At 39.8% G+C, this 26,223-nt stretch overlaps 1 protein-coding gene across 1 annotated transcript in view; it reads right to left on the bottom strand.

Annotated features, from left to right (window-relative positions):
* LOC122804310 (galactocerebrosidase-like) overlaps positions 1-25,778 on the bottom strand; it is a 553,356-nt gene extending 527,578 nt beyond the window's left edge. Inside the window, exon 1 of the mRNA XM_044074101.1 lies at positions 25,489-25,778. Within this exon, the coding sequence (XP_043930036.1) occupies positions 25,489-25,674 (186 nt within the window). The 5' untranslated portion in view covers positions 25,675-25,778. The remainder of the gene's footprint in view (positions 1-25,488) is intronic.
* Positions 25,779-26,223: the final 445 nt, after the last annotated feature.

Below are 26,223 nucleotides of genomic sequence, written 5' to 3'. Positions count from 1 at the left end.
AAAAAGGAACTTGCCGAGATGAGTTCCACTGTCCACCCTTCTAATTAATGGACAGGTTTGGGAAGCAGGTCTATGCACCACCGAACTTTGCTCTTGGGTACTTGAATTTCAGGGCACACTTGTCAGACTCCAAAGGGATCTGATAAAGAAGCCATCGGACACCCTTGCAGGAGCTGTGCCTCACTAGGTGTGGGATAAAGTTCTCTCTCAGCTTGCCACCCTAGAGTCTATATCAAACTCGTTCACGTGGCTCATCGCTCATGCAGCCAAAGGAAAGACTAAGGTAGCGGGTTCAGGTGTTGCCATAAGGAGCCATGCCTGGATGCGCTCGTGTGACATCGCAAAACCTTTCAAGTCTTCCTTCATCAATGCTCCTATTGAGATCTTCCTTGTTTGGCCCAAAGTCAGAGACACTATCGAGGTGTGAAAAAAGATGGAAAGACTCCTCCTGCAGTGGACATTCGTTTCTCTACTCCTCAACGATCCTACTCTAGGAATACGAGAAGTGGAAAACATGGCTCAAGAAGTCCCAAGGTGCTTTTCAGGACACACGTGGTGAATACTCCCCTTGTGGCAGAGACAGGAGTTCAAGTGGAGGACGCCCTCCCCGTGGCAGAGGAGGTCCGTGAAATCAGGGGTCCAGAGATTCCTTCTCCAGGTAGCACTCTTGAATGAAGGCCCGATTGCTTAAACTTCGGATACCTGGGTACAGAGAATTACCACCAGATGTTACCAAATGTTCCAACCAGTCAGAGGGACCAAGCAGCCATAGGGATTCAAAAGCTGCTAGAGAAAAAAAAAAAAAAAGACAGGAGACTGGAGACCAATTTTAGATCTTAGCCTTCTGAACAATTTTGTTCAGCAAACAAAATTCTGGATGGTCATAGTTCAGTCTATCCTTCTCTTTCTAGAGTAGAACAACTGGATGTGCTCTACAGACCTTCAGGATGCATATTACCACATAAAGATGGAAAAAATGCTCCAGAAGGTTCCTCTGCTTCCGTCTGGGAGCCTGTCATTTCCATTTCAAAGTGGTGCTCTTCAGTCTCACCACAGCCCTTAGGGTGTTCACCAAATGCATGGCAGTGGTAACAGCTCACTTGAGGCTACATGGATTCAGAATGTTTCCATACATGGACGACTGGCTCCTCACCGCCCCAACCAGGCATCTACTGCTTCGAGACACAGACTTCATATTGAACTTTTCCAGTCTTTGGGAATTACAATCAGAGAGAAATCACAGTTGACTCAAACACAAGACCTAGAATTTATAGGAGCACACCTCAATATGGTTTCTTCTGTAGCCTCTCTCCCTCTATACAGATTACGAAAATTAAGGTCTCAAGTACAACTAATTTCCAAAAACAAGGTTCCTGCTTTTCTCGTCCTGCAAGTTCTGGGATCTATAGCAGCCATCATAACTTTAGTGCCCCTCGCAAGGTATCACATGAGGCTGCTTCAATGGCTTTTAGTGGCGTAATGGTCGATACTGAAGCAATCTTATCAGATACTGAAAATGGATCGCTGCAAGAAGATCTATCCTGGTAGATGAAGTCAGATGAAAATCTGTGCGCTCCTTCTCCGCCCACCGCTATAGTGACCATGGATACTTCCCAGATCGCCTGGGGGGGCATTATCTGAAAACAGTTCAAGGCACTTGGTCCCCACAAGAAGCCAATTTGCACATCACTCTCCCCAAAAGAGGCCAATTTGCACATCAATGTACTAGAATTGAGAGTGGTGCTTCTAGCTTTACAAGCCTTTCAGTCCGTCTTTCCTTCAGGGACAGTTGCAATCCAGACAACATGTCAGTAGTCTGGTAAATCAACAAGCAAGGTGGACCAGATCCTACCCGCTGTGTTAGGAAGCTCACAGGATACGGCAATGGGCTATCACTTCCAACCTCTTTCTAATAGCAACACATATCCCGGGACGCTCAAACATGATAGCAGACAAACTGAGCACATGCATCCTCCAGCCTCACAAGTGGTCTCATTCCCAAGGTGGCAATAAGAATTTTTTGTCGCTGGGGCTAGCCTTGCTGCAATCTTTTTGCCTCCCCAATAAACAAATGTAGCAGCTACTTTGCCCTAATGCTCCTCGCAGGGGGAGTCTGAGAGATTCACTACTCCATGATTGGCCCCTGGGACTACTTTATGCCTTTGCCCCAGTCTCTCTCATTCCCCGTTTCTTGAAGAAAGCCCAAAGATGGAGAAGCAAAGTGATCCTCATTGCACCCTATTGGCACTACCAAGTCTGGTTCCCCTTCCTTTGGCCACACCTGATTCACCGTCCTTGGATTCTGGACCCAGTTCCAGACCTGCTGTCTCACACACAAAGATTGGTGCATCCCAACCTTCACAATTTCAAGTTGAAAGCTTGGTATCTCCAATAACATTAATTGCCAGGCAGAGCAAATTACCTTCCCCAGTACAAAAAAATCATTCTGGCTTCTCATAAACCGTCCACCAGGAAACTATCTTAGCAAATGGAAGAGATTCTCAATATGGGCCCGTATTAATAATTTAGACCCCTTTTCAGCCCTGACTGATAAGATCTTGGAATTTCTGGCTTCCCTTTTCGAACTAGAAGCTTCTGCTTCCACCAAAGTCAAATTAGCAGCCATTTCCAATTTCCACAATGGGTTTGGTGAACATACCTTGATTTACCACCATTAATGTAAAACCTTTAAGGGCGCTTTACATCTAAAGCCTCCATTCAAGGATCCTACAGCTCTATGGGCTTTGACCAGCTACTTGCGATCTCAAGTTCCTATCGTGGAAAACTCTTTCTGGTAGCCATTACTTCTGCCAGGAGAGAGTTTCTGAATTGCAGGCCTTATGTGTGAACCAATCCTTTTTTTTTTTTTTTTTTTTACCTAAAGTGGTTTCAGAATCTAACATCAACCAGACTATACATTTGCCAGTCTTCTTTCCAAATTTTTCAAATAAAGGTGAATACTGCTTGCATTTGATAGATGTTCACAGACAGTTGTGTTTCTATCTGGACAGAACCAAATCATTCAGAAAATCAGATACATTATTTGTATCCTTTTCAGGTTCAACTTAGGGTAAAGCAGTCTCAAAAATTACCTTATCAAAATGGCTTGGGGATTATGTTACCTTCATTTACAATCACAAGAACCTCAAGTTGCCTGCACCTGTTAAAGCGCGTTCCACCAGATCGGTATCCACTTCAGCTGTTTTCCACTCCAAGGCTTCCATGGAAGAAATATGTGCAGCCGCAACATGGACTATGCCCCTATCACTCATTACAAATTGGATATGGCCTCCAGGAAAATTGCATCCTTTGGCTCTATGGTGCTTAAGAATATCCTTCCTTGGGGCTTCCCAGGGACCTAAAATAGCTGAGGATGCTGTCCCATTCATCAAGAATGAATGAAGATTGACAACACAGATGGAAAGTTATGGTAAGGGCATAACGTCTTTATCTGATGTTGTCAATATTAATTCATTCTTGGCATCCCACCCCAATGCCCCTCCCCCAAAGGACTTCTGGAGGGGTTGGAAAATTGTTTTGGGAGGATTTTAGGTTTTCCCTTAGACAGGGCTTCTGTTATCCTTCTATACTTTGGCTGCAAACTTGATCTGAGGTAATGGAGAGAGGGGCATTATGGGTAGAGTCTTAGCTCAAGAATTTTTGGCTGGCACGAGCTGTATAATGGCCAAGCCAGTTCCGAGGGGGTCAGAACAGATCGACAACACAGATGGAACGTTATGGTAAGGACATAACTTCTTTTTCAGCCACTACTCCAGCACAGAGAACACTGAGTTGCCATGCCAACGATAATCATAGCTTGAACATCACTACACATTCCTGGGGACCCAACGATCTTGGTAGGTCTGAAGGTTCTACACACAAAGGACATTTTACTATGTGTGAATGGCTTGATAATGGCAATGAGTGGTGTTTTGGGCTGGGAGACCATGGTGAGTTTTCTGGAATGGTTGACAAACAGCTTAAGATGCTACAGGATTTAACATTGAAATATCACAAAGTGCAACTTGAAAACAGCTACCTGCAAGAATGTCTAAGGGTGTAAAGGATTCCAAAAGGGGCTTTGGTCGTGGAAATATCAGACTAGCATGGTAAAAGACTCCAAATTATATTGCGAGTTATTACAACTTTTGTTGAACAGACATGACTGCGAACTTTTGCAGGGTTTTATTAGAGACAATGAGTGAACTGTTTGAAACCATTGTCAAGTTGGACAGTAATATTCAAATTGATCTTTTATTTGAAAGTACAAAGATGATTACAGATTCCCTTTTGTTAAAGTATATCAGATAATTTCTGAAACCTACTCAGGGACAAACTCGAGTATGAATCTGGGAAACCCTACCCAACTAACTCCCCCAAATTGTGGCACCTGCTCTAATTATGTCTTTAATTTTGACAACGATAATGATGTGAATGGAGGTGCTTCAACTAGTAATGTTGAACAACAAGCAGTAGAACTTGATCCTTTAGAATTCCCGCATCTGAGAAGGTCCAAGCAATTGAAGGACCAAAGGGAACGGAATATGGGGACATCCACAGGGGGGAATGGTTACCATCAAGACCTCTCTCACTGGAGAGAGAGAGAGAGAGAGAGAGAGAGGCAGCTTTTAGGAGGTACATACATCAGACACATGTAACATCATTTGTAATGGTGGCAGTGACTTTAAAAGTTACAATTACAGCACAGTTAAAGTCACTTGCACCTGGGCTGATTTGTTCAAATAGGGTTTAACATTTGTCCCGGCTAGAAATGCTAGAACTGATGAAGTGTTTATTAATTTGAATCTTTTTTCTAGGAAATTAAATTTAGATTTTTATTTTAAGAATGACAATGGTAACAATGTTGGTATTCAGTGTGAGGTGAAGAGACAGATTACCTTTAACCCCCCTCCCCGTGACACCCTATAGTATCTATTTTTGAAAGGATATGAGAGTTTGATATTAGGAAGTTACTAAACACAGTCACACAAACCAACACTTTGTATCTAACCATAGTTCAACAGAATGGGAGTTATTGAAGGCCATTATAAAAAATAGGGTGGTAAGAGTAATGAAACCAGACAAGGGCGGGGATTTAGTCATTATGGACACCAATGATTACATCAATAAAATGTCAGAGCTACTATATTCTGACACATACAGGGAAACCTCGGTCAATCAGATGAATATCGTTTAATGGAAATTTGACTTTTTATTGGGGACTTATTGGTTAACAATCAATTTTGTTGAGCATGGTTTGCTATGGGTTAAACACCCTAAGACTCCTGTCTTTTGGAATTCTAAAGATCCATAAGAGTTTGACTGACCTCTCCCCTTCTGCCCTATTGTTCATAGGTAGGTACTAGGCTAATGGCCCTGGGGCCTATATAAGCCTAACCAAAAATGTTCCCTGGCCTTCGCCACCCAAGAAAGTTATTTCCCTGTGCCTCAAAACATTTCCTCATGTGAAGTATACTGACTATCGGGGTCTTGAACAGGGATACATATCTTTTTAAGGACTCATAGGATTTTTATCCAAAATATTAAATGAGTTTTATTCCGATAATTTAGTCTCTGTCACTATTGATATACAAGATTTTTTTTCAGTTACGACGTGGGTTTAAAATGGTTTTGTGAATACCTTTGTTTCAATTCTACCCTTGAACATGAGAAAATTATTACCTTAAGAACATTAATGGAAACCATTTTTGAGAACAACTTCATATCTTTTGAGAACCATTTTTTTAGGCAGAACAGACGTGTTGTGAATGGGGCAGCTTGTGACCCCATCTTTTCCAATGCTGTATTAGCATTTTGGGAGAACAATTTTATTTTCAAATCCGAGTTCTGTAACTGCTGGCGTGCCTTCCGTGGAAGGTTGGGCACTGGGCTGGCAACTCGACACTGTAAAACTCCACTGCCAAGCATGAGCGGACAGGTGATCCACTGTGGCGACCCCTAACCGAGAAAAAGCCAAAAGAAGAAGATGTTCTGTAACTGTTGGCCCTTATACAGTCATTTTTTTTGGATGACACTTGTGTTATTTTGGAATGCTAGTGAGGAAAGTTTGGACAAGTTTTTTTTGAATATTTACATACCATGACAGATTTTTTGAAGTTTACCATGAACGTGCATCATAAAAGGGTAAACTATTTAGATGTCACCATATATAAAAACACAACATCGAGGGGTTTTGAGTCTACAGTTTATCGAAAACCAACATATTCAAGCTCCTTACTGCATTTCAACAGTTGGCACCCCATTCACCAAAAAGTCCCTTGTCAAGGAGCAATATTGTTTTGTTTTCATAGGTTGATACTAGGCTATCTGCCCTAGGGCATTTACAAGCCTAGCCAGAGTGTGTTTGGCTTTCGCCACCCTTCTTAGATTAGTTGACTGTGCCTCTGTATAGTAGGTCACAGAAGATAGCCCATTTAAGGTTAGTTTACCATGCCTCTGTCTAGCAGTGACACAGAAGAGATCCCAGGGGTAAATTTACAATCTCCCATCCAAACGTCAAGATTCTTCTTGAAGAGGGTCATTGAGGGGCTCTGTCTGACATGGATTGGGATTTTGTTCCAGAGTGAGGGGAGCCTTTGGGATATGAATCTGTCCCTCCAGCATGTTCTATTTATTTATGTGCTGAGGTTTAAGTCATTGGAGCGTGTAGTTCTCATGGATTTGGATTTCTTGACAGATTTTCACCTTGTGATAATGGCATACATCAACTTCTTAGCACAAGAATTCTGGACAAAGTCAAAAATAATGGAGGGGAACAAAGGCCCATAATTAGGGACAGACTGTAATATTGGTCTTACAAGCTTGGAAAGTTGCTTGAGTAGAAAATCCATGCTAATTCAAAACCAAAGGATATGAAGTCTGAAACTCCAATATCTGTCAGTAATTAGTAACTTAAACCCTTAATGACTTGCAGGGAAACTACAAACTTTTATGAGGAACAGACCAAAAATAAGATGTTCTGCAAAAGTCTGCATAGCAGAGAGGTATGGTTGTAAAAATGCACTAGTATGCTTTTATTCTGCTGTTTTGCCTTCAACACCAAAACAGTTTTAACAGGTTCTGTGTTACAGGCAAAGCAACACAAGACTAAGTTAATTATTTATCTTAAATAGCAAGCCCTTGCCATGCATTATAGCTGAACAAGAAAATGAATACCTCAAAGAATTCAAAGTCCAGGAGGGTTGCTTTGAGACAAAGATGAAAATAAAAGGATAATGCAAGAGAAGCATTTCCCTACAGAAATAGTGGCAGACAAATGGAATATATAAATGACTTCCTCTAATGATATTATGAGGACAAAAAACAGCAAGGGAAACTTGTAGTGAACTATGACCAGAGCTCATCGAGTCAAGTCAGAAATGGGCAGACTTGCTAAGGTGAGCATACCCAGCCTATCTATAGTGCTTGTGTTTATACAGATATGACAAAGCATCTCTCTCTCGTGTGTATTTTTATTTCTTTAGGAACCAGCCAGTCTTCAAACTTAGACTCTTTCTCTAGAAATACTTATTAAGTCTGCTTGCTATCCATGAATGCCTTGCAGGCTAAAATACATCTATCAAACAACACTTCCACTGTGAAAAACTAAAACACAGATGTTAGAAAACAAATTAATTGATTACACCAGACAACAGAAATAACTTTCAAGCAAACCAAAAGCACACCCAAAAATGTCTGCAGAAAGGCAAGCCACCCCCTCCCCACTCTTCAACCAATACTGTGGGAAATAACAACAACAAATCTGTTTGATAAGGCACCAAAAAACTACTAATAAAACTTCAAAGGTGCCCATATGAGCAAGTAGCTGCACCATAAGCCCAACACATGAAACAAAATGCTCACAAAGAGTATGTTACTCCAGTCTCTTTATTGTTAAGCGCTTTCTTCCCCAGTATACACCTCGGGGACTTCCTCAGAACAAGATTCTGTTTCTTGTTCTGGATCCTCAGAACAAGAAACAGAAGTTTCTTGTTCTTAGGAAGTCCCCGAGGTGTATACTGGGGAAGAAAGCGCTTAACAATAAAGAGACTGGAGTAACATACTCTTTGTGAGCATTTTGTTTCATGTGTTGGGCTTATGGTGCAGCTACTTGCTCATATTTGCACCTTTGAAGTTTTATTAATACTGTGGGAAAGCAAGTCCTCCCACAAACATTGAGCAACACCCAGAACAGAGCACAGCAGTTTTGCATACACAGTAAATCTGACTAGCTGCAATTGGGCAGTTCATTAATGATCAACTTGGTCATCCAGGAAATACATGACAGCCCTACTAAACATGCAACCATACATGTTTTTGTGCTAAAGCTTTTTTTTGTCAAGTCCACTGCTCCTTAAGGTGGCATTCTTCAGTTCACACTGCTGCAGCATGACTCTAAGCTACGAGTTCCTTCCCAATTTACTTCCCAATTCTCTCTGGGGTTGTTGTATTGTTATCCTGGTGTTTAGCCCCTAGGCCAGACTTAGCATGACCATCCTACAAGCTGTGATGATAGTGTTTCCCCTTGAAAAACAAGGTCACAGAAGACCTTGCCTGAATAGGTTTTGTATTTTACTTCTGCAATACTTTGTGATGCAGACATAATAGATTTGATGACTTGCTAGAAATCCGTATACTTACAGCCCTGCTAACTATATGTACTAACTCTTAGACTGCTATACTTCAGAACAAAGGGAATACTCAAAGGCAAAACAACCTCAGATGTAGCATAGATTCCTCCGCATTGGCTACTACAGGTTTGCAATTCTTAACATCACAACTTCAGTCCATGGAACTACAATGAGGACCCAGGTAGCATGCACTTCTCATTAAATAAGAAAACCATTACATATTGTAATGGGGAACACAACAAACTGGATATCAAGGTATGAATGTCATATCAGCCATGCCTGAATATTACAAATATTACAAGCAAGTCAGGTAAGTTTATTATGTTCTTTGGTCACACGAGGAAAAGGGAAACTTTGATTTCAGTAAGCCTGACTGTTTATCAGAATTTAAATAATAAAATAATTTGCTGGACTGATAAAACTTCATCCTGGATCAGTGTCCTTACTCAAGTCAGCAAATATTAAGTAAAAAGTGTTTCTACAGAAACACATAAACGGGAGGTGCTTATTAAACGTGAAACTACTGAGTAACAATTGCATCTTCAGTCGGTGAAGTTTTTTTTTAAATTAAATTTTTATTTTATTTCAGTTTCAGTTCACAGGCATATAGAGTAAAATACACAATACAATCCTTATTGTGGACTACTGGTACATGTATAGGCATTCTGATAACAAAATTACAAAGAGACAAAATGAAACTATAATATGAAGAAAGTTCAGATTGATGAACCTTGTTTCCCATTAAGCTGTTATGATATAATTTGATGCTGCTCAAATACATTAACTGCCTAACTGATATTAAGAATCTAATGAAACATAAGTCAGTACTATCTATTAAAGAACTATTTACAATATTTACACATATTTACATTGGGTTGTCACTCATTAAGGTATAGAAAGATGTGAATTTGAGTTAAGATGTACTTGTGTTAGCGAACATCTGTAAGTCTGGCACTCATCTCATGCCTACTGCTTGTGTATGTTTTATTCTGTCTCCGCTTGATTTGATGAGGGGCTAGGAATCAAATTGATTTGAATGTAGCAAAGGGTTAAGAATTATATTTTGGCTTAACTTAATCTATGATAGAATTTCTATAAGCTTTCCCAAGTAATTTTTGAAATATGACAGTTTCTTTTTGCTCACAGTTTTTAATTTATTTGCCAGTACATATTTGATAGCTATATTTCTGAATTCTGACCAGGAGATTTTAGCTCTATCAATCCAATTTAGGACAATGTAAGATTTAAGTAGTGCGCTAAGCGTTACTATAATGTGTTTGGTTTCTAATGTGTAGACATTTGGGAAAATATTTAGAATGGTCATTTCCCATGATAAGGTGGATTTCATATAGCCCGATTTCTCCAATTTCACTCAGAGAGCACCATAATTTATAGACGGTTTTACAGGACCAGAAAATGTGGAGAGTATCGGCGATTTCATTGGGGCAAATGGAGCAAAATGGTGAGGAGTTGGGGTTTATTTTATTTTAAAAAGATGGTGTATGATAAGCGTCGTTATTAATCATGATTTGAGTATATATGAGTTTTTTAAAGGGTGTGAGTTTTGTTATGCGTATCGCGGCTAGTTTTTGAGCCATAGACAGATTTACAATTTTGGTCCCCCAGTATTTTGAAAATAATAATTCATTGTGATTTTTAGCTCGTGTGATTAGCTTGTACGTGTTTGATAGCATTTTAGATTTTTGTTGTAGATAGGAAATAAGTTGTTGGTAAAGCTGAGTTTCTTGTATGTTTACCATTATTCCAGATGTTTTTAGATTGACTAAATATAATATTTGTTTAATAATCAGGCGGTATTTGTTGCTTGCAGTTAGATGCTCAACAATGTGATCAATAGGTTGTTTTTTTATTTGGTAGAAATCCCATACTGTACAGTTTTTAATACACGGGAATTTTTCTAGATTTAACATTTTATTATTTAATTTAAATTCAGGGTTTGTGTGTATCGGTTGTGCCATAATTAGACAGTTGCTTATATTTAAGGAGGAGATAAGGAATTGAAAAGTTGTTACTTTGTTGATTATTATCGGATGTTATGTTAAAATTTCTTAGGATTTTACTACTAAGGAAAGGAATAGCTTTGGGGTTAACAGTAGATGTCTTAAGATGTTGGTAATGTATTTTTATCCATAGAGGGTACCATGAATTATCAGATGTGTCGAGTTGGGTCAAACGCACAATGTGATTGGCGTTAGTAATGTGATAGTATATCTGAAAATCAGGGAGTGCCAGTCCTCCTTTTTCCTTGGGTAATGTTAGTTTTTTATAGCTAATTCTGACGTTTTTCGGGTGCCATAAAAATTTACTCAGTGTAGTTTCCATTTTATGGAAGAAGTTGTTTGTCACATGTTGACTAATGGCCTGGAATTGGAACAAGATTTTAGGAAGTATGTTCATTTTTATGACTGATGATTTGGAGAGCAGAGAGAGGTTAAGATTTTCCCATCTAGCCAGGTCCTTTGTTATTTTAACCCAAACGTTGTGTAAATTGTCTTTTATCATTTCCTTGTGTGGGTGAGAGAAGGTAACACCTAAATACTTCAGTGAGTATTCTATTTTGATTCTTGGGTCTGGAAAAAATATCTCCTTGTGATTAAGGGGATTTAGCGTGAAAATTTTAGATTTATTTATGTTCATAGCATAGTTTGAGACTGCGGAGAACTCGTCAATGGATTTTAGAATTTTTACCAAATCGGTGGATGGATGTTGGAAGTAAATGTTGAGGTCGTCCACGTATGCTGTGTATTTAATTGGTATTTTTGAGATATATATATATATATGAGTGAATGACAGTTTTTTGACTCAATTTTAACAGCAGAGCTTCTGAGTAGATGTTGAAAAGATAAGGGGATAGCGGGCAACCTTGCCTAGTCCCATTTATTACATGTATAGGTCGTGAGGATTTTTTGTTTATGTATAATGTTGTAGTGGCTCTATTATATAAGACTTTGATCATGTTTATGTATTCCTCGGGTAAAGCAAACCGTTTTAATATATTGAACATGAAGTTTAGATTAACTCTATCAAAGGCTTTTTGTGCGTCCACAGAGAGAGCGTACTTCGGGGAGGTGTCTTTGAGTGTCATATTTATTATTGCTTCTATTGTTAATGTATTAGCCCATACTTGCCTATTGTTCATAAAGCCTAATTGTTCGTCGGATATGATATAGGAAATTACTTTATTCATTCTGTTGGCCAATATTAATGCTAGTATTTTTATTTCCACATTGATTAGTGTGATTGGGCGATAGTCGCTGGTACCATTACGAGGTGTATTTGGTTTTGGGATAAAGATCGTTTTGGAGTTGTTAATGTATAGATCAGTGATTCCAAATTTTATTATATGATTGTATACCGAGTAGGATTGGGGTTAAATGTTTCATGAATGATTTGTAAAATTCTGGGGTGTAGCCATCAGGGCCTGGTGACTTGCCTGTTTTCAGTTTAGTGATAGCTATAGATATTTCTTTTTTAGTTATTGATGTTTTTAGAGTATTTATCTGCATATCTGTTATCTTTGGGAATTCCAAGTCATCTAAAAAAATATTGATTTCTGTTTCATTTTCCGTGGGGTGTGGGCTATATACCTCTTGATAAACTTTCAAATAGTTTTATAATTTCCTCTTCAGAGTTGAATGACTTACTATTGTGTATAATCTGTTTTATTGTGGAAGAGGGGTGTTTTAAGTTTATTATTCTGGCAAGAATTCTTGAGGGGGTTTGGGCCCATTCGGCATATCTATGTAGGAGTCTAATATCGGTAAAAGCGAGGGGATTCATTTGGGTTTCTTGTATTTGTTTTTGTACAGAGATTATTTGTTTCTCTAGATCCGGGTCATATTTGATTTGCATTTGTAACTCCAGCTTTTTTAGTTTAGATTCTAGATTTTCCATATGAAAATGAGCTTGTCTTTTAATGTTTGATGCCTTTTGTATTAGTATACCTCTAACTGTTGCTTTGGTTGCTGCCCATTGCACATCCAAGGGGATATTTGTTACTTCTAAGTTAATGTTAGTTTGTGTAAGGATTTCTTTTACTTCCTGAGATAAGACCTTGTTTTTTTAAGAGGTTTTGGTTCAGGGACCAATTTATTTTATACTGTTTGTCCGTATTTGGTTTGTTTACATTTATTGCTAGTCTGATTTTTGCATGGTCAGACAAGGTTCTTGGATCTGTTTGAAAATTGATATCAAATTTTTTGAAGTGTGTTGAGATTAGGAAGAAATCAATTCTAGACCAGGTTTTATGAGGGGTTGAAAAGAATGTAAATTTACTGGATCCATATTCATGTCTAAAGATTTCAAAGGGATCAAATAAGCTAAGTCTTCTATTAGATCGTTTATGAGATTTGTTAGATCGGTGGACTGTTTATTTTGTTTACTTGTTCTATCAAGTTCAGGTCTAGTAATCATATTCCAATCTCCTCCTATTAGGTATATATGTTTTGGAAATTTATCCAGGATTGAGTACAAGTCATAAATGAACTCATTCTGGTACATACATGGACCGTATACATGCAATAATAATATGTTCCTATTGAAAGGAGGGAAAGAGCACTCTAGGTAACACCACCTGCCATTATGGTCGTGATCACTTGCTTTTATAATACCCTTAAAAGAATTCTTAACTATTATCGCTACCCCTTTAGATGCAGTTTCGCTTCCAGCGGCTATGATTGATTTTATCCATTTCTTTTTTGCTTCTTTTTCCCATTGTGCTGTATTCATATGTGTTTCCTGAAGAAGCATTATGTCTGCTTCTGATTTGTACATTAAATGCAAGACTAACTTTCTTTTCTTAATGTTCTGGAGACCTTTAGCATTCCATGATTCCAGGATTATCATTTTGTCATTATTGCCATTTTATTACCTTTATAGTTTGAGTGTTCCTGCATCATACGAAATGAATATTAATGTTGCTGTGCGAGTTATATGTGTGTTTTTATATATATAATGGAGAGTATAGTGAGTGACTTTTGAAGTTGTATGAGTTAATGAGCGACAACCCACCCCCTGCAGACCCCCCCCGTGCCTATCCACAAAGCAACTTTCGCCTGTAAGAGGTACTGTGAAAAAATATATCATCCTAACTATTTTACAAATGTTGCTTATTATTCTAAGATCCATCAGACACTAGCACGAAGCTATCTTCCCTGCCTGCTTTGGTTACTGCATATTATTCTATTTTATGTTAGTGCTATAGGTTCGATGAAAGAGAGGAAGAGCAGAACATTTGTACATCTCGAAGAGTGGTGCCTACACCACTTGATCAGTAAGGGAAAGTAGGAGAGATTACTGTTAAGATATTCCATCCCACCTTGTTCAGTCTATTATAACTTTTTTTTTTTTTTTTTATTATCCTTGAACCCAAGTAAACCAGATCACAATGTCGTAAGATTCCTTAAGGTGCCCAGTATCAGCAAGTGTCCTTTCAGAAAGTCATGTGATTGTCAGATAAACTATTTATAACTGTTGTTTTAATTTAACTCGTCAGAGTTTGGTTTGCCACCTGTATTTATATTTCCGGGGGGTTAGTCTAGTCAAGCTATAAGAATGCTTTTGCATTCACTTTGTGTTATGAGCGGAATGAGGTCTTATTCTAAGTGCCAGAGTCAATTTTTATTCCTGTGTCTTAGATGATATGAGATCGTATATTCATCTCAAACAGATTATGTATTACCCAGGTAGTATAAACTTGAAAGTGGGTGTGAGGTTTCCTTAGTGGGACTAGTTATTGGGTCCATAAGTTCAAGGGTAGTCTACTGAAGATCGCTAGAAACTGCATATGTTGCTCTTTAATCTTAGGGCCCATGGGAATAGGCTGATTTAATTTACTGGAATGACTGCATTTATGCTAAAGTATCCCAAGAAAAAGGGGTATTTTCAATGAACAGGGTAAAGGTGGGGTCTGTTTGCGAAGATCACTTTCAACAAACCAATTTAACAATCTTGTTTTTACTGGGGGGGAGAGGAGACTACCTACTTCTCTCTCAACTGGGGAATCAAGCCCCCACCTTAAACTATATTAAATCCAAGGTTTCATAACAGTGGGAAAAGAACAGACTCCACTATTGGCTAATGTAATGTATTTCCGGTTATTTTATTGGTTTACATACGCTGCTCAGCGCAAAAGCCCCATGAGATTAATCTACAAGAGTAACTTGTGAGTGTACCCTGGGAAGTCTAAATGAAATCAGTAGAAAATGTAAGCCTTGATTCACTTAACACCCATAACCAATTCTGTGCTATTGTCTATTATAATTATTGTGCGCATCTAAGACATATTCTCAAAAACTTAATAAGAGATTTTTAAGGGGCCCAATGACATTTAACAGTGGATGTAAAAAATATATTTGACTCTTTGCTGGACTTAAAAACTGGTTCACACAAACGGTGCAAGCTAATGATGCTGATGTTAAGTCAAAAAGTTAAAGCTAAAACCCAGACTGGCTACTTATAGCAAAAATACTTTCCAGTTTCTTAGCTGCTGAACAATATGTGCCAGACCATTACTTCAAAATATACTGGGAAACTCTACACACTTTCACTAAAAAAAAACAAGTGGTAATGCAACAATGCAACTATCATTTGTCTCCATCTGTCAGAGGAGAAATATTACTGACAAAAAAAAATAAATAAATAAAAATAAAAAGGGAAAGAGTTAAGCAGTCAGCTTTTCATTAAAAGCAAATTAGCTTGATTCTGCAGTGCAAGTAGGCAATTGTGCTGCCCCGTATATATAAGAGAAGTGTCACTTGCTTGAAGAGAGGTCCAGCCAGTGAAGATCTTATTCCTCACGATGATTTGCTTATAATTTTTCCTTTGCATGACCTTTGCTATCTGTTTACTTTCAGCCAAGCCACGCCTCTCTGGTAGCAAGGTTGTATTGTTTGATCATCAGGCTTGTCTGAGGAGAAGTGTTGTTTGTTTTTTTTTCTTCCTTCTCCTTTGAAAGCTTCATGTTTTACGAAGGAAGAGAGGGCTACAATGACCAGGCAGGACTATCTGCATGCAGTTCAACTTTAGGATTAATGAAAACGTGCGCATTCAGGGTTAGAGGGCTACAGCATTTTGGTCAGGTAAGCGTTGTTTAGCAGGCATACTGTTAGAATGTTCGATTGAGTACAATTGCATTTATCTATCGCTATCTTCATTGTTGTAAGGTTCGATTGTTTGGTGTTTCAATTAATTTGAAGAGTGTATGCATAGCATGGGACTGTGATCCATGGCGTTAGGTTTTATGTTAGCGTTGCCATGTTTGCCTTTTTAACCTTTGAAGCTATTAGGTTGTGTTATCCACTTGCGTTTCAAGTTTTAGAGTTATTTAGCTGGAACTGGAAAGAATATCTTATTAGGGAGTCTGTTCACTTCATGTTTACTTATGGCTAATCGTGTAAATGTTGACAGAGTCATTTTATTTTATTTTCTTTGGTTAAAATGGCTAGGTTCCGCAGTCGACTGTTTAGATGGGGGAAAAAAAAGTCAGCGTGGACAGTGTCATTTACAGGCGTCCCTTCTGTGGTGTTTAAAGTACATTGTAGTCATCTCCTTCCGTTTTTTAATGTCAACTCTTATTTTCACAATGTTTTTGCTGTGATGGTGTTGATCTGGATCTGTTGTTATTAGACTGAGGGACCAATAGCCTGGAAGTGATTCTGTGAGGTCAGAGGGTAACTTTTGAGTTTTTCGCCTTTGATACTAGGCCCAAGAATGGAATTTCAAAACGCTGAGTGAGATTACGGATTAGACTGGGTTCAGGTGTTATTTTTTTACCTTAATACATCAGCAGTGTGTTTCGGGGGTCCATTATTGATCAAGGTAGATCTGGTAACTATGCTTTAGGCTGAAAGTGAAGGTATTTCCTTAAAAATGCTTGTAAATGTTGATTTGGCTTCTTGTACAGTTTTTATTGAATAATTGACACTATTTTGTTGGAAGCAGAGGGTGGCCGGGTATTTCATTTGAAATTTAATGTTCTTATTTATCAGGTAGTTGCAAAAGGGAGATAATGCTTGCCTGGATTGTTTGACTGGAAGTGGTAAATCTTGTGCTATGGTTATTTTATGTCCATTCCATGTGATATTCTTCTTTTTTTGGCACTTACAATTATAGACTGTGCATGATCAGCATTTAGGATTCTAGCATAGACTTGTCTCGGCATATCAGGTGATTGGGCTTTCCTGAGTGCTCTATGTATTCTCTCCATTTCAATTTTTTTTAGAGAAGTCTCTATTTTCCAGCACAATGTCAATGATTTCTTTTGCAATTCCAGGTAGCTGTATTTGGTCATAATTCTCTGGTATTCCTCTGATTAATATGTTGTTTCGTCTAGCTCTTGCTTCCAGTACTTACAACATGCACAACACCTTTCATGCAAAAACAAGGTCCTACCTGAAAAATTCAACAGATAAAACCCAACTAAAAACTGTGTAATATCTAACTTTGATCCAAAAAGTATTTCTTGTCCAACAGTGACCATAAATCTGTTTCATATTACAGAGGAACATCTGACAGCAGTAAGATGGGGAGGGGGGGTTCTACTATAGGGTCACCAAAGTCACATCACCTTATGTGCAGAGTAAAGCTAAAATGTCACCAATTCAAAGAGAACCTCTCCTAAAATGTTGCAGGGATTTTTTTTTGTAATAATAACTGAAAAAAACTAGATATCAATATCTGTTCCTTACACTTATGGCATATATGATCAAGTTTTTCTTGGCTTGGTCCCACTGCAAGCTTAAGTAGTTAGGGGTGAAACTGATAAGGAGATGATGAATCATGTCCTTATTAAGGGAATTTACTCAAGCATGTCCATTCAAGCAGCATCGTCATCAAAGCAGGGCAGCATGTGCTTCACAGCTCCAGGGTCTGGGGTTGAGTCCTGATCTCCGCTTAAAGTGTTTATGAAGTCTGCATGTTCTTATCCTGTTTGCATGGATTTTTCTGGTTTCCACCAAGCTCCCTAAAACACACTGGTTGATTTGTTACTCTAACTGCCTACATACACACACATTATATATATATATATATATATATATATATATATATATATATATATATATATATTTATTTATTTACTTCCATCATGCTTGAGACCTAGGTAATGGTCAATACATGCATACATTTAATGTAATTAAAAATGTTACTTGCAAAGTGCTTTTCAATCTCAAGGCACTGTTTGAATTTTCTCTGAATGACCCACTTCTCTCAGTCATCTGGTCTGAACTTTACTCCTGTGTAAAGTACTACCATTGGGAATAAAATAGTGCATGTAACTCAGCAGCATGAGCATATTATTTATCCATGATTTGTGAATTCCCAGAGTGGTCATTCAAAGGACCCTTATTAGCAAGAGCAGTGCATAAAGCAAATATAAATTTAGAGTAGATACAGAAATCAAAATAGAGAAATAAAAACAAACAAATAATGACAGAATAATGTTGGAAATGATTTTCGGTAAATAAAGGACTTAATTTAAAATTGTAATCAGGTAAGTGAACTGGTACTCAGACCCTCTTAAGCCAGAACAGGGTCACACGCATGCAGGGGAAAAAACGCAATAAATATATAGATACATAGATAGAAAGATAGACAGCTTTGCACCCTCAGAGGAGGGTTGGGCCTTGGGCTAGCAACTTCAGCCCATAAAACCCATAACTGCTACAGAAACGACGAGTGCTGAAAGGTGCTTGTTGCCCAATGGTGCAGAAACGGGAAAGACAGACAGACATGGGTAGTTTAGAACTACCAAACAGCATGTTTTTGGAATGTGATGCTTAAATAGCATAGCTAATACTTGTTCATAATGAACCAACACAAAATTACAAACCCATTTCAGCTGGTAAGGAAAAAAAATAAAATTACTTGTAACTGACATGCATGGACTATAGGAAATTTTCAAATGGGAAGGATATTTGGACACCTCCAATAGGTTGGAAAGCTAACAATATGGGAAGAATGGCTAACAATGGTTTGTAGAATAATCAGATCCCCTTTAGAAGGAGTCCAAGAAACCTTTGCTTAGTGCAGGTGGTGCTGCAGGAGGGATTGCCTGAACAGAAGAAAGGAACTAGTGTTGCCAGATGCTTAGGACATATAAAACGTACAGTACAGGTTTTAGACACATAATGCAACCTGGCTCTCCCTGCATTACATATTCGTATTAGATGATATTATCCTGAGATCTGTCTTTATAAACCACATCCTAGCTCAATCACTGATGATTAATTTGATACAGTAATACCTAGATTCCACATAACTTCAGTCTAAAAATCTGAAGTATTAAAATTTATTTATTTTACTTTACTTATTTAACATGTCTTTACTGGGAAAGTCTAACTGAGCCCATTAACAGCAGAGGCTGGGGGAGAAAAGCTCCAGAAGCATGTCTTTCGAATGTGGGAAGAAACCGAAGCACCCAAATGAAACTTGCACAAAAACAGACATGCAGACTCCATACAGAAGGCACCCCAGCCAAGAATCGAACCAGAGAACCTCTTGTTATGAGGCAACAATGCTAACCACTGCTCCACTGTGCCACCCACAAGCTCAAAGGTCAGACAGACTAGGCAGATGACACCTGGCACCATCTAGTCTAACCAACATTTTTACTTTCTGGGTGGATGATCAAACTGTCTTGTCAGATGCAGGTTAATTTACTGTGCTGCACCAGAAATTATTCCACTGTTTAAGGTAAGTTCCTACCTACTATTTTCTTTTTTCCACGCTAATAATGAATTCATGGAAGAGAACATCCACAAAACAGAGTCAGAGTACTGTAAGAAGGTGATGATAGCGCACAAATATTTTATGACAGAAAAACTGTGCATCCTGTGAGAGACTGTACATCATACCCTCAGACACTGGACCAAAGGCATATAACAGAAAATAAGAAATGCTGCCCACTGCAGTCAACACATAACAATCATGGGCACAGACATCTGAGACTGTACAGTGATCATGGACTATTAGCTATATTATAGGACTATTACACTTCACAAGATGATGGTCACTACAGAGAGCCAAAGGAATTGTAGCTGGCACCTTGTGGCAGGTTACACCTCAGGTGGGAGCAATATCATAAGGATTTGGTGAACTGCTTTTAGCCCATTGCTGCTTTCAATAGGGATGAGAAGCAGAAAAATCATAAAAAAGTTGGGACTATGCCATCGCCCCCAAAACGAAAAGCTAAACCCATTATTGCAACTGTATATCATTCATTCAGTCACAGTTAACAGAATTGTGGACAATATCATCTATTATGAATGTGAGTACACACAGGTTAATATTTCTTATAGAATATCTCTAATAACAGAAATTACTGTCTGATAAATTAAAATGAGGGACAGGATAATAACAGGTTTGTAGTGTCACAAACATTTCATAGGTTCATAGGTTCATACTAGGCTATCTGCCCTAGGGCATTTATAAGCCTAGCCAGAGTGTGTTTGGCTTTCGCCACCCATTTTAAATTAATTTTGCTATGCCCTTTTGAGGTTAGTATACTGTGCCTCTGTCTAACAGTGACACAGAAGTGATACCCGGGGGGTAAACCTATGATCTCCCATCCACTCATCAAGATTCCTCTTGAAGAGAGGAAACGAGGGACTCTGCCTAACCTGGACTGGGATTTTATTCCAGAGTGAAGGGAGCCTCTGGGTTATGAATCTGTCCCTCCAGCATGTCCTATTTATTTCAGTGCTGAGGTTCAAGTCTCTCGAGCGCATGGCTCGATGGGATTTGGATTTTCTGAGGTGCAGCATGTCCATTAATTCCGGGTTGGACATCGCTTTATACGTCAGGCACAGATCGCCTCTGAGCAGGTGGTATGCCACTAAGTAGAGCTGGAGTTTCTTTAACCGGGCAGCATATGGCATCTGTTTGAGCCCTTTGATCCTCTTGGTGAGGTACTTTTGGGGTCTTTCCAGTTGCTGCAGGTGTCTGGTAAGGTACATCCCAAAAGGGGCATTGTACTCAATTATGGGCCTGATGAGGGATAAGTAAAGAGGCACAATGACCTCCCCTGATCTAGATGTGAATCCCTTCATGATTAGGTCGGCTATATAAAATGTTTTTCTAACCACTTTAGCTACGTGGTTGTCAAATGAGAGATTGCTATCAACTTGGGTCCCCAGATCCCTAATTACTTCTTCTGTACTTAATGGATTACCACCTATGTGGTAATTTGTGGGCACTTTGTTTTTGCCAAAGGGGATGACTATACACTTTTTGGCGTTTAGCTTGAGGCCATGGCTCTGGCACCAGTTGTCTGTTTCTATGAGGCCCTTTTGGAGGATGCTTGTGTCAGCTGGAGAGTCGATTATGGCGCCCAGTTTGCAGTCATCTGCGAACTTGGTCAGCCACAGTCCTTCCGTGTTGGCCTGTACCTCTGAGAAATATATACCGAACAAGAGAGGTCCCAGGACTGAGCCTTGTGGGACACCACTTGTAACTGGTTTGGAGTCTGACATGGCTCCAGCAATTCTAACCATGTGGGTTCTGTCCTTGAGCCAGTTTGCAACCCATCTAGTGACATAGGGGTTTATATTTAAGCTGGTGAGCTTATCTATAATGCCCGAGTGGGGTATTGTATCGAAGGCTTTTGCGAGGTCCAGACAGGCTGTGTGGACCACCTTCCCCTCGTCAATGGCCTTGGTGACTGTTTCAAAGAAATCGACCAGTTTAAGAGGCAGGATCTGCCCTTAAAGCCGAACTGGGTAGGATCCAGTGTCTGTAGGTCCCCAATATCTTTATTTATGAGGTCCATGATGATCCTTTCCATAGCTTTGCAGACCAAGCTAGTCAGGCTTATGGGGCGATAGTTTCCGGGATCCGTTGAGGCATCACCTTTGTGGAGAGGGACCACTGGTGCTGTATGCCACTCTTTGGGTACATATCCTGTAGTAAGGCTGAGAGTGAACAGTAGTTTTATGTTTGGGTTTAGCTCTTCTTGGAGTTCATGTAGGATGCAGCCCGGGACACCGTCTGGTCCCATTGATGCGGTGTTTTTTGCTTTGGAGAGGGCGGCTCTTACCTGAGCATCTGAGATGTCAGGAGGGCAGCACTCTACTGGGATAGATATTTACCCTTTTGGTGGGGAGAGGGGGGGGAGAAGTTTGAGCTGAACTTGTCAGCTAGGATGTTGGCAATGTCTGTGGGTTTGGTGTATTTTTTGTCTAATTCTGAGCATATCTGGGAATTCCCACCCAGGTTCCTAACATAACTAAAGAAAGCCTTGTGATTATCCTTAGTGTCCTGTGCAATTTTTCTCTCGAAGCTGGCCTTAGATGATTTTATGAGTGCCCATAGTTTTTTTGCTAATACTGATCAGAGATGCCTTCCCTTTTTGGGATTTTGCTGTATCATGTAGTAGCTTCCTTCTTCTATTGTATAGTTTGTTTATGGCTGGGGTCCACCAGACGGGACGTCTGCCTTTGGAGGATTGGGTCTTGGTTTTATTTGGGATTGCATGATCCATGCATTCCTGAAGGTGTTCATAGAATGCGTTTATAAAGGATTCTGCAGTCTGGGCAGTATTTTCCACAGGCCCAGGGGCTTTGAAGGATTCCACCTCGGTTTTGAGGAGTGTGAAATTTGCTTTAGAGAAGTTTTTCACTGTGGTTTTCTGGGCAGGGGGTGGGGTCGGGATGTGAATATCCAGTGAGATTAGTTTATGGTCTGATCTTACCAGTGAGGGATACACTTCTGGTCTGGAGCATAGATTCCCCAATTTGGTGATGATCAGGTCCAGTATGTTTTCCCCTCTTGTGGGAGTGGTAACAAGTTGTTCCATAGCATTTGAGTTTATAAATTCTAGGAACCTTTGGGCTAGGGTGTTGGAGCTAGAGTAATGCTCCCAGTCTATGTTTGGGTAGTTGAAGTCACCCAATATAATGGTGTTTGGAGAGACCTTCATATTTTCCAGTGTTCTCAGGAAGGCCGAGTGGGGTTCCTGGGTTTGGGAGGGTGGTCTGTAGCAGGCTATAAACTGGAAGGCAGTTTTACCCACTGTTAGTTGCACATGGATAGTCTCTGATGCTTCGTGCTGTGCCACCAACCTGGAGGTGTGGGTATCTTTGACGAATATTGATACTCCCCCCTCCTTTTGTGGTTCGGTCCAAGTTTTGGGGCCGAAAAGCATGGTATGAGGTATAACCTGGTAGTGCTGGGGTGCTTTCGGGAGCCTTGAACCAGGTTTCTGTTACTGCACAGATATCGATGTTCTCCATGCTAAGGAGAGTTTCGAGTGCGTGCATCTTGAGGTTTAGACTTCCGGCGTTGAGTAGCATTACTCTTAGTTTCTTATCCCTTGAGATACCTATGGAGGTGGGTTTGTCTTTTGAGCCTTGCCTAAAAAAGGCACTATGGGGTAGCAAAAGCCTTTGCCAATATCTGAAAGCCCAGGGGTGACAGGTGCAAGCCGTCCCTAGTGAAGCATCGTGGCTTGTCGAGCATGTCATCCCAGGCTGACAGGCATTGGATCCCCTTTGAATGACACCAATACTTAAGCCAATTGCTGAAATTGATCATCTTGTCTTCATATTGTGGCATCATTCTTGGTGAGGGTAAGATGCTACTCAAGGTCAGGGTCATACCGGCCTGAGCTACATGCTCAGAGAGCTCTTCTTTGTCTCTTTTCATGTAGTCCAGGGAGGTACATCTCAGGTCATTCACACCAGCATGGACAATGACGGAATCATATTTGTACTTGCCTTGGAGTGACCCGAGTGCTTGTGTTATGTGGCGGATCCTAGCGCCCGACAGGCAGCTCACCGTGACCTTCTCCTTGTTCAGCCTGGTGAGCGGGACGTCAGTGTGTCTGACGATAGAGTCACCTATTACAAGTGTATCAGGTGTGTTGTTTAGCCTTAAGGGCTGTGACTGTTCGGCACACTGGCTTTGTGAGCTATGTGTTGCACGTGTTTTGTTTTGGGATAACGGTTGCTTGGGTGTCTGATTTGGAGGTCTCTGCTGCTTAGGCAGATTTTTATTTAGAGCCTCCGAGTATGTTTTTGTGTGTTTATGTGTTTGGTTTGCTGTCGTGGTAGGTCTATGTGAGACTGGAATTGTAGTGAGTGTGGTTTCCTTCTCCTCCTGACTGGTTACGCCAGTACTGAGTTGAGAGAGCTTAGCCTCCAGTTTGGCTATATGGTTGCATCTCTCACATGTGTTAGAATTTGTTGGGAGGAGGAGAGGGTTGTCTGTGTACATGAAGCAGTTGTAACATTGCCTCAAGATTCCCAGATTCACCAGCTGGACCGGAGAGGAGATTGACAACTGACCTTTGGACATGCTAGAATAGTATTGGGAATTCCTTTATAATTGAAAAAAAGGGCCAATGGGGAACAAGGTACTCAAGGGGAGTTTGTGAGGGTGTAGTGCTTTTAATTTTTTTAGTGCTGACTTATATAAATTGCTTTAGTGAGCAAGTGCCAGGTAACTTAAATGCAATGTGTTACAGGTAACTTAAATGCACAAACGACAAGCAGTAACTTTCTTTCAAGTGAAACAAGGAAATAAGTACAGTAAGCAATGCAGATATCACTAGGGATCCACAGAAGCGCTGAAAAGCCACATTTTAGGTGGAATTAGCTTTTCAGGGAAATAACAAGCAAACAAGAAGCATACAAACAAAGCTAGATTCAGCAGGCCTGGATCTAGTCTATGCTACAGCAAACAAGGTGTACCAATTACAGTAAGAAGCAGTTCAAATATGCAGGCACTATAAGCCTTTAACCAGAAATTCCCAACTCAGAAGGGCAGAGTCCAGCCTCTCCTCCCACAAGAGTGCAGACCACGAACCCTCTTAATGTAAAATAACTGGCCTGAAGCCCAAGTGCTTAAACCAGAACTAATACACTTTTAGAATAACAGACATTGAGCCCTCAATCAGCAGTTCCCAACTTAGAAGGATGTAAGCTACCTGTCCTGCCACCACAGTGCAGGCCACAAACCTTCCTAATGTAAAACAACTGGTCTGAAGCCCAAGTGCTTAATCCAAAAGACTTAGAATGATTTGACATGAAATCTGTCCCAGACATTGCACCAGAATGTGCTGTCTGGTGTGATAGCAGCTCTTCTTATATGTTATCATTAGGTTACATTTTAACAGGTGCATTCAGTTCCAGCATTTTTTTTTTTGTGTACTCTTACAGGTGTTGCTGGTTTTCCTCTGCTTGTTTACTCCCCGTCCAGTTCAGTTGTCTGTAACTGGTGCAAGCTTATCTTTAGTTTTGTCCTTCCTTCCACTAGGTACTGGTCCTTGAGCCTTACTCCTCCCTCCCAAACTAGGAATGCAGGGAACAGAACACCACCTTATCTAACATCAGCAATGAATGGAACAACTGGGTCATCACTTTATATCCAGCATCATAAATGACATTTTGCATGGCTCTGTTATATGTCAGTATTTAAAGCACTGCCACGGCGCTGATGCTGCCAAATCAACAATCCCCAAACTAAACCTCTCAGTTTCTCTGCTGAAAATGCTGGAAAAGGACAAAAACGGGGGTGAGGGTGGCAGACAAACCTAAATCAGGGACATTTGGTACAAATTACGCTAATCGACTTAAAGAATTAACAGAATAACAGGTTTTACGTCAACGTGTATTTTTTTTAGAAAAAGTATGAAACTCGAATATGTCTTTATTGACTAATAATCCTTAATGATTTATCACAAAATCAAAATTTAACAGGCAGAGCAAAATAGGCACGTTCTGCAAATCAAAGACAGGTGACATGTAAAAAATGGATGCAATGACTGCTATCCATTATAATTATAAAATGATCATCTGCTGTTTACTTTGTGAACTTACTGAACTCTTTGATTACTACTCACCCCTCCTCCACTCAGTCCTCCAATTCCATCGAACTCTCGACCAAGTCCGGTCCGATCATCCAAGGAATAGGTGTCCGCACTATGTGGAGACCCGTCTACGTACAGTGGCAGCAGCACAGCCAGCCATGCAACAAGGCTGCACAACAACCGTTGCCGCATCGCGGTGTGCATACTGCTTACAGCCATAGAAGTTGCCTAGAGTAGCTCATCAGCTGATTATAATCATGTGTGAAGGAACAAAACTCGAGGTACTGGTCGCGGCTAGATTCCCTCGGCTGAAGGGGGCTTGTTTACGTCACACCTGACGTCACGGGGCGGAAAAGGGGCGGTGTTACCATGTTGGGAAAGGGGCAGGGCTAGCTGTTTCACACTTGGGGGATTAAGGGTTGCGCTTTACTTTACTCACGTGAAGTGTAGTAACGAATTGCGAGAAAAGTTAATTTTCTCAATTATATTCGATCGATTTTACTTAAAAATATACAATTTTTTTTGTATTATATTAATCGATCTTTTCGTCTGAGTAAGAAACGATTACCCTTTTATTTAAGTAAGATATGATTCGCACATGCGACTGGAAGTCTGAGTTGCGAGAAAAGTTAATTTTCTCTATTTTATTTATGGAGCCATTTCATCTAAATATTATACCGTTAGATTTTTTTTGTATTATATTAATTGATGCTTTTCATCTTCTTAACCTCTTAGAGCAAGAAATCTGGACAAAGTCATTAATAAAAT

The sequence above is a fragment of the Protopterus annectens genome, chromosome 6.part0, assembly GCF_019279795.1.
Source record: "Protopterus annectens isolate FY-2018-M chromosome 6.part0, PAN1.0, whole genome shotgun sequence".
In the NCBI taxonomy this organism is placed as follows: Eukaryota; Metazoa; Chordata; order Ceratodontiformes; family Protopteridae; genus Protopterus; species Protopterus annectens.
The sequence above is the reverse complement of the archived record's forward strand: the minus strand, read 5'-3'. Positions and strand labels throughout refer to the sequence as shown.